Source organism: Gopherus evgoodei, chromosome 17, assembly GCF_007399415.2.
Source record: "Gopherus evgoodei ecotype Sinaloan lineage chromosome 17, rGopEvg1_v1.p, whole genome shotgun sequence".
Taxonomy (NCBI): Eukaryota; Metazoa; Chordata; order Testudines; family Testudinidae; genus Gopherus; species Gopherus evgoodei.
The window spans coordinates 19,057,395-19,066,927 of record NC_044338.1 but is presented as its reverse complement, the minus strand read 5'-3'; the positions used below and the strand labels follow the sequence as shown (position 1 = coordinate 19,066,927).

Sequence of the window (9,533 nt, the reverse complement as noted above, 5' to 3'; positions counted from 1 at the left end):
AAGGGCGAGCCAGGCTCCCATCTCTGTATGCAATGTTAGATCAGTGCCCCCAGGGGGCTGGCCCAGGGAGGGCAATACAGGACAGCTCTCTCCAGCGATGCCCCTGTCCCTGGCGCTGCCAAGCCTGGTGCGCACTCATGCACAGCAAATGCTCCCTAAGAAACTGGCCTGACCTGTTTGCTGTCAGTCAGCTCTTGGAGGAGAAGAAAGGAATGCATGTGTCCAGGAGAAGGGAGGGTACAGGCGGGGCCCACAGGGGCCGGGACACAGAGACCGTGCAGCCAGCGATCCTCTCGGCACTACCGCACCAGCTGCCGAGTCGCCAAGAGCCCCGCTCCACCAGCTGCCACCGGAATGCCCGTCCTGCTGGCACTACTCCTGCTGGCCACCACCACCTGCCCCATGAGAGGCCAAGGTGAGTCTTGGGGATGCAGCCTGGTGCTGCAGTCTGGTGGGGAGGGCGACGCAGGGGCGATTCTGAAGGATGGAGCTGGGAATGCCTTGGAACTGCCGGGCAGGGATCCATTCACGCTGAACCGGCCTGCCACCCCTGTTGGCGACCAGCCCTCTCCTCGAGGCAGCACTGTTGCAGGCGGGCAAGTAACCAATCGGGGATGGGAGCCAGGCGCTCAGAAGCAGCAAGGCGACGGCTCGGCTTGGGGCCTGTTTACTGAGCTAAATCCTCCGAGCCGTGCCTGGCGCACAGCCGCAGGTTTAATCCACACAGCCACGCTGTTAGCAGCTGAAACCGCAGAACAAGGCCCGAGCCGAGCCCCGGCCAGCCAGGCTCAGGCAGACGCAGGCATCTGTCATTGGACCCACGCTGGGAAATTGCAGCATGGGGCAATCCGGGGGGGGGGGCGCTGTTTGCAGAATATGGTGCTAGTATGAACACAGTCAAGTTCAGAGTGCGTCAGGCACCCACAGGTGCTTCTATAGGGATCCATGTAAGGCTCAAAGTTCTGCCATATTGGAAGCAAATCGCCCCCTGGCTGGAGAGGTGGGATGGGGGTTTCTGCCGGGAGAGCAGGTCTAGGGTGACCAGATATCCCAGTTTTATAGGGATGGTCCCGATATTCGGGGCTTTGTCTTAGATAGGCAGCTATTAACCCCACCCTGTCCCGATTTTTCACACTTGCTGTCAGGTCACCTTCAGCACGTTCCTCCTGTTCATTAACGATAAGGTCTTGACTCACGCACTGGTCATGGCCATAACTCTGTGATTAGCCCTCCTCATATGCCCGGAGGTGGCTGGTTCTATCCCCATGCTCCGGATGAGGAATCTGATGCCAAGAGGGAAAGGGACTCGCCCGAGATCATGTGGCTCGATCTAGCTGCCTCTCTGGGTGTGTGCATGGCCTAGAGTGACCAGATGTCCCAATTTTATAGGGACAGTCCTGATATTTGGGGCTTTGTCTTATATAGGCTCCTATTACCCCCCACCCCTTGTCCTGATTTTTCACACTTGCTGTCTGGGTTCCCTAGCATGGTCCCAGCCCTGAAGTATATGTGCCCCTCCTGAGCTCTGGCATCATGCCTCCCAGTCCCCCAGCATCAGTAGCGAGGTGCCAGGTGCTGTATAAACACCAAACGAAAAGGTGGTCCCTGCACCAGAGTTTACAATCTAATTGAGCTTGATAGTCTTTTCCCTTGCATCAGCTGAATGCCACCAGCTTCATTGCAGTTACTGCTGATTCCATCCAGCTGGAGAGCGGGATTTCTACCTTCGTAACCCGTCTCCATTTTGTTCTGCTGCTGCAGTCAGTCAAACTAGCAGGGGGGGAAATATCGGTAAAATTGGGTGGTACTGTCCCAAGCTCCAACCACAAGCCAAGTTCCACCTACTAATGGTGCCAGCTGAGACCCCCACTCCCAGTAGGATGCTTGAGTTTCATTAGGCTTCAGAGTGAACAGTCCATTGGAATTAATAGAGACAGTCTGCATCTCTCTCAAAGCCACTGTTTCAGGCTGATGGCAAACTCAGGGCTGGGCAACACAAGTTGTACCAATTCCACTAAATTGGTTTCTAAGCTGTCTGGTTTCCACGTGAAGCTATATCAATAATAGTCACTCTTCATCCAGGTTAAGAAGCGTGTCAGTGTTGTAATTCAACTGATTTAGAAACCACTCTAGGTGCAGTTTGTGCGTGTGTGGCCCAGGTAGGGTGATCGGACATCAAATGTGAAAAATTGGACGGGGTGGGGGTAATAGGAGCCTATATAAGAAAAAGACCTCAAAATCAGGACTGTCCCTATACAATCGGGACATCTGGTCACCCTTAGCCAGTGGTCCCCAACCTTTTCGTCTGGTGTGCACCAGATGAAGGACCGTGGCGGCGGTGGAGCATCCGCCGAAATGCAGCCAAATTTCAGCAGCATTTCAGTGGCGACGCCTCTCAATGACGTCACTTGCCGCTGACAAGTGACGTCATCAAAAGGCGACACCACCGAAATGCCGTCGAAATTCGGCAGCATTTCGGCAGATGCTCGACCGCCAGCTAGGATGTGGGGGCATTTAGGGCACAGCGTTGGGGACCCCTGCCCTAAGCCCAGGCCTTGAGCAGACAGCAATGCATCACTGCATGTCTAGGTCACAGCTGGAAAGTTTTCTGTGCAACTGGAGGGCCTGGAGACTTTGTTTGCTTTTTTTTTTTTTTTAACCAGATTTTTAGATCCTGGAGCACATATTGCAGCCACCGAGGGAAAGTCATAATTACACCTTCCCCTCATCCAGCACTTTGCATCCCTAGCCCTCAAAGCGCTTTACAGAGGAGTTCAGTGTCCTCAGCCCCAGTTGGCAGATGGGGAAAGTGAGGCACAGAGAGGGGAAGTGACATGCCCAAGGTCACCCAGCAGGTCAGAGCTGGGAAGAGAATCCAACTCCCCTCAGTTCCAGAGCTCTGTTCACTAGGCCATGCTCTCTCCCCCTTGCTGTCATCAGCTCTCCAGCCCAGTTCAGCAGCAGCCTGAGTTTCAGAGACATCTTGAGGTTTGCTCCTGCGTTTCTGCAGCTGCATTTCTGCCCCTACGGTGACCTGCCAGCTCAGAGAGTAGAAGGTAAGTGGCTGGCTACGAGCCTGCTCCGACTCATGGTCTGTCTCCTTGGCTTTCTGCAGTCGCCACCATTCCATATGAGCCTGAAATCACTGCCCTGGCGCCGGAAGGGAACATCACTTCTTCCACCTTTGTCCTAGAGCAGCCCCACTGTGTCTTCAACAACACTGTTAGCGACACCGATGAGATCTGGTTGGTGGTTTCCCTCAGTAGCGGTAGGTGTCATTCCTGCGCATGGGACGCGCTTTGCTCAGCAGAAGGATCTGCGATTGCAGGGGCTACTGACATAGCCCAGGGGCTTTGTACTGAGTGTACGCTGGGTATCAGGCCCTCACTCCACAGCTCAGCGCAGGCACTGGGAAGCCTGGCCCTGCCAGGGAGTCCTGACTGGCTGGCGATGGGCAGACAGGTGAAACGGGCCTCTCCACCCTGCCCCGCAGAGCCCTCGTTGGCTAGAGATCCTGCCCGTACTCCTGCTGCCAGCTCCCTCTGATTGGAGACTGGGGATGTCCCTGCAGAAAGGACCGCGCGGGCTGCAGGGGAAGGCATGTGCTGGCCTGCAGAGATGCAGCAGGTCCAGACAGAGCCAGACGGGTGGGGCACAGGCCCGTAGAGCTGCCTGTGGCGTGTTCCCTGTGAGCACTGCATGGAAGAATCAGCCACTCCCGAAGGGCAAATAGTGAGGTGAGGAGGTGAGGTGGCTGGAGGCGCAGACAAGACTCTGGCTGATGGAAGGAGAGCTTCCCTGTGGCCTCTGACTGCTCTTAGCAACAACACCAGGGTTCTGGGGCAGATCTGTGCATTCGAGCCGTTCCCTGCCAGAGCCAGTAGCTTCAGAGCAGGCACTTCATTGTGCAAGGGCATCAAGCTAGGAGAGCAGGTGCTTTCTCTCCATGTGTCACCCTCATTAGAGTCCCTACAGGTGCCAATTTTTGCCCCGGCCTTACTGGGCTCTCTGCCTCAATAATTTCCTGTGGCAATGAGTTCCACAGATAAATTATGTTGTGTAAAAAAGGAAATGTCCTTTCCATGCAATGAGTGTGCTGTTCTCAGGGCTGGATGGCTCAGGGGGTTAGAAGACCAAGGCTTTTGCCTTAAACCCACTGGGACAAGTCCCGCCCCGGTGAGAAGTGGCTGAAAGTCCTTGCCACCTGGCTAGATGTTGAGTGGTCTACAGGGTGCTCATGAATCTGGGCCAGGCAGGGAACAGGGGCTCCTCTCTACTGCCACTCCTCCAACACTTTGGAGCCCAGTTTGATCCGTATTGTTCCGTAACTGGAGAGGGTCCATTGGTGTCCGAAGACTTCATTCTCCCCTAGCTTATGTGGGTGTCGCTCCGGAGTGACTCCATTGAAGTCTTTTCTCGCACTGTTGTAAATCAGGAGTAAAGCGTTTCACTTGCTTTTCACCATTGTTCCTGCAGCGATATCCAATTTCACCAACCCCACCTCCTTGCAAAGCCTCCCTCCCTTCTGGCAGTTCCCAGAGACCCCCAATTACATGACCATGGGCACCTCCTCCTTAAACTACCCATGTGAAAAGAGCTCGGGCCAGATCACGGTGCTGCGCGTCGGGAACGAAACCGGGTGCGTTTTGGACAGATCAAGACCAGATTGCAACGGCCCCCTGCCTGGCCCAGGGCCCTACAGGTGAGCTGCAGTGGCTGGGCTGTCGTGTTCATGTGCTAATCCCGGGGCAGCACAAGAGATCTAGGTACACTTTGTCCTGCCTCAGAGCCAGGGAGTGGCCTGGATGTGACCCCTTGCAGCCCCTTCCAGCCCCACATTTGACACATGACTCCACATTGACAGGGTAACAAGCCTTCTGGAAGAGGGGGAAGCGGTAGATGTGGTATATCTTGACTTTAGTAAAGCTTTTGATGCTATCTCGCATGATCGTCTCATAAACAAACTAGGGAAATACAACCTAGATGGAGCTACTATAAGACGGGTGCAGAAATGGTTGGAAAACTGCTCCCAGAGAGTAGTTATCAGTGGTTCACAGTCATGCCAGAAGGGCATAACGAGTGGGGTCCCGCAGGGATCAGTTCTGGGTCCGGTTCTTTCAATATCTTCATCAATGATTTAGATAATGGCAGAGAGCTACACTTATAAAGTTTGCAGATGATAACAAGCTGGGAGGATTTGCAAGTGCTTTGGAGGATAGGATTAAAATTCAAAATGCTCTGGACAAACTGGAGAAATGCTCTGAAGTAAATAGGATGAAATTCAATAAGGACAAATGCAAAGTACTGCATTTTAGGCAGGAACAATCAGTTGCACACATACAAAATGGGAAACGGCTGCCTAGGAAGGAGTATGGCAGAAGGGGATCTAGGGGTCATAGTGGACCACAAGCTAAATATGAGTCAACAGTGTAACACTGTTGCAAAAAAAGCAAACATCATACTGGGCTGTATTAGCAGGAGTGTTGTAAGCAAGACACGGAAGTAATTCTTCCGCTCTGCTCTGCGCTGATACGGCCTCAACTGGAGTATTGTGTCCAGTTCTGGGTGCCACATTTCAGGAAAGATGTGGACAAATTGGAGAGAGTCCAGAGAAGAGCAACAAAAATGATTCAAACATGAGCTATGAGGGAAAATTTAAAAAACTCGGTTTGTTTAGTCTGGAGAAGAGAAGACTGAGAGGGGACATGATAACAGTTTTCAAGTACGTAAAAGGTTGTTACAAGGAGGAGGGAGAAAAACTGTTCGTCTTACCCTCTGAGGACAGGACAAGAAGCAATAGGCTTAAGTTGCAGCCAGAGTGGTTTAGGTTGGACATTAGGAAAAACTTCCTGTCAGGGTGGTCAAACACTGGAATAAATTGCCCAGGAAGGTTGTGGAATTTCCATCATTGGAGATTTTTAAGAGCAGGTTGGACAAACACCTGTAAGGGATGGTCTAGATAATATTTAGTCCTGCCTTGAGTGCAGGGGACTGGACTAGATGACTCCCAAGGTCTGTGATTTCTGTGGGTCTGTGCTGTCTGTATTGGAGTGAAATCCCATAGAACCTCCCTTCCAGCAAGGAGAGGGGGATCCCCCTCTGCACAGCACCAGCCCAGAGCCGATCTGTCACTTCAGAGCTATTTGGAGGGCATCAGTGGTGCCTTTTAGGCCCGTCGTGTTCCCAGGGCATTCCTCTGTCTACCTCTCCTCATTGCCCACAGGGATGGGTGATCCTCCTGGGGTGCAAGGGCAGATCTGGAGCTGGTGCAAACTGGGGTAACCCCAGTGACCTCGAGAGAGCGATGCCAGTTTGTGCCAGCTAAGAATCAGGCCTCTTAAGCTCATTTCTCACTCCTCCCCATCTCTTGATATTTCTGCAGGCTTGGAGTTGGCGTTGCTGGGAACAGAGCCTGTCACAGGCTCACCCCTTCCCTCTCCCCAGCTGCTTCCCGCGCCCCCTTGTGACCGTGAGCCCCCATCCTGTACATTTCCATGTCCTCTTCCCTTTTCTCTCTTCCCAGAGTGAAGTTCCTTGCGATGAGTCCTGCAACTGGCCCCAAGGCTGAGACAAAGTGGTCAGCCCCCATCACGCTGAAAACAGGTAACTGCCCGTACAGCTCAGGTCCCCAGGAGATGCAGGTGGCACCAGGGTTCTGACTGCCCCAGGCCGGCAGTGAAAGGAGAGGGTGAAGCATTAGCAGGTTCCGGTGGGAGGCGCGTTTGGCCTGGGCAATCGGCCATGCCAGAGAGGTTTTGTGGGAAGCGGGTGGAGGGGGACGGCCACATAAAAAGAGGAGGGTCTGGAGGGGGGGAAGAATGGTGACTTGGAACAGCTGGGCTCAGTTCCTAGCTCTGCCGCAGGCTCCATGTGTGGGCAACTCACTCAGTCTCTGTGAGCCCCAATCCTCACCTGAACTCTGGGGATAATCACCGTGCCCTGCCACACAGGGTTGTTGTGAGTGTCAGGGCTCAGACGCCGCTGGGAGCAGAGCCGCAGAAGAGTCTAAATGGCTAGAAAGGGACATGTCTGCGTTCATCTCTATGGCCCTGGTCCGGTGACTTATAATGTCTAGTGCTTTTCCCCAGCAGATCTCAAAGCCCTGCACAAAGGAGGCTAGTGTCATTCTCCTTATTCTACAGGTGGGGAAACTGAGGCCCAGGGCAGTGAAATGACTTGCCTAAGGTCACTCAGCAGGTCAGGGACGGAGCTGGGACTAGAACTCTCCTGAGTCCCAGTCCTGTGCTTTATCCACTAGGCCACCCTGTCTGCTTCTTAACTTTAAGCACATGACTGGTCCCATGACACCCAGGGCATTAGGAGAGTTATTCATGTGCTCTGAGTTCTCTCCCCTCCTGCCCAGGGGGGTCTCTGCCAGTGACTGTTTCCCCTTTCCCCACTCTCTTTTCCAGTGAAGGACCCCGCCAGCATTGACACTTGGCCCGGAAGGCGTAGCGCGGGTATGATCGTCATCACCACCATCCTCTCCGTCCTCCTGGCTATCTTGCTGGCCTGCTTCATTGCCACGCTGGTCTATGGATGGTGAGTGCCACATCCAGGGGGCAGGTGGGCAGGGCCTCGGTGCTGATCAGAACCGCGGGAGGCCTCCATTCCCATTTCTCAGATCCTTCTCCTAGCCCCCTCCAGCCCTACACTCCCGTAGCAGGGGAAGGTCACGAGCTTGAAGTAGCAATAACCTAAGTGCCTGGTTTCCGCCTTCAGCGCCCCCACTACAAACATTGTCCCAGCATGACTGGTCCCTGTGCTGGGCATTGGGCAGCTGAACCAAAGGAGGAGGGTACCTGAACAGGTGAGCTTCTGCAGAATGAGCTTGGCCAGGGACAGGTTTCACTTTCCAGGCCTTTTCAAAGGAGGTACTTCTCTGGCCTCGGTTCATCAGGCATCTGCCGGGCAGTGCCTTGTGTCTTGGGCTCTTAGGTTCTCTCGTCACAGGGTATGTTTGCAGTTTGAGCTCTCCTACCTGAGCCTGCTTGGATATCGGAGCAGCGAGGCCAGGGCAGCACGGGCCTCGACGCAGGCTAGTCCTGCCAGGAATTATCCAGGGTTCCCATCCGGTTCGCACACCCTGCGCTGAACCTGGTGCTGCTGGGGCACTGTTTCTCCAGGACCAGAGCTAACTCCATTAAAGTTGGCTCGAGTAAATCACCCCCTGGGACTGCAGGCTAGACCCACCCTCATGGGAGATGTGTCTGCCGTGGTTAGCGCAGCCAGCGTGGCTCTGATTTCAGCACACCTGGCTCTGGAGCCACACCTTATTAATTCCTCTCCTGCCCCAGAATAGTGCAGGCTGCAGGGGCCCGGGAGAGGTGCCGGGTCTTGGCTGGGATGTTAAAGCTCTCATGGAGATTCAAACCTGGACTGAATTCACTGTAAGGGGAGAACCTGCCATGCGGCCTGGGAAGGTCGTCCCATGTGCTGTGTTTACTCACTTCTGGGCCTGTGCGGAGATACCCTGAGTCCCAGTTCTTGGGCTCAGCGAAGAAGCCCAGCCCAGGGGGTAACTGGGGATAATTGGAAGGGTCGGGGGGAGAGAAACTGACTTGTAACGGAATCACTCGCAGCAGCAGTGGGCAGAGATCTGACTGTATCTGACCCAGTGGGTTAGGTTCGCCCCCCTCCCCACTCTCTGGAGCACCCCTTTGGAGCCCCCCGGTGGAGCCCTGATCTGCTGTCCCCCTTCCTTCGGCAGTTTGGACATTTCCGAGAGCGCGGAGATAATGGGCAAGCAGGACCCAGTGACAGTGAAGAGATACAACACCCACCATATCTACGACCAGCCTGCTTTCAAGAACTGAGCCCCTCCCACGAGACAGCCACCCCCTGCTACAACCCCATCCCATCATGCGGGAGCTCCTCGGCCGACTCTCCGGCACAGCCTGTGTGCGCCGTGAACGGCACCGGGAGAGGCGGGGACCCAGGGACAGTGATCCTGGTGGAACTCCCCTGCTTCTCTGCTGTAATGGTGCCAGTATCCGCTGAGAGCCCTTCCCCCTGCTCCTGCCAGGCTGTTTCTGCTCCCTCCCTTCCTCTCTCTGCGGCATTCGTTAGCCGAGCTGAGTCCCAAGCCCCAAACCCAAATACTCCAGTCCCAAGCTGCAGACTCAGAACCAGGTCCTCCTCCTACTGCTGATCCACCGATCACCCCTGACCTCCTGGGGGAGATTTGACGTTGGTGTCAGTCTCTTGGGCTCGGGCGCTGTGTCAAGAACCCAGTAGCCTGGGGCCAGTGTTATTTCCAAGTCTGTGGTACTTGAACCCAGGGGGCAGTGGCCCCCTGTGGGTCTCTGGCTGCAGAGGGCTCATTCTCCGGACTGGAAGGCCACTCCTAATCCCTTGCTTGCTGCCCATGTCTGAATCCAGCTGGCCACCTTCCCTGGCTGCCCCGATGTCCGCTGGGGTCCATGTCCGTGCCACCAATTTTGGTGCACCATTTCTCATGGGAGAGCGCTAGCCCGCCTGGATTGCGTATGGTCCGGTGTGATCAGACAGGCTCAACCCAGACAATAAGGATC

General features: G+C 54.8%; 1 protein-coding gene across 1 annotated transcript; it reads left to right on the top strand.

Moving 5' to 3' along the window:
- Positions 1–321: 321 nt before the first annotated feature.
- Positions 322–9,317, top strand: LOC115636576 (uroplakin-3b-like). The gene is made up of 6 exons (XM_030536870.1): positions 322–415; positions 3,116–3,268; positions 4,477–4,702; positions 6,524–6,603; positions 7,413–7,542; positions 8,711–9,317. The coding sequence occupies exons 1-6, from the start codon at positions 355–357 to the stop codon at positions 8,814–8,816; spliced, it is 756 nt and encodes a 251-aa protein (XP_030392730.1). The 5' UTR covers positions 322–354; the 3' UTR covers positions 8,817–9,317.
- Positions 9,318–9,533: the final 216 nt, after the last annotated feature.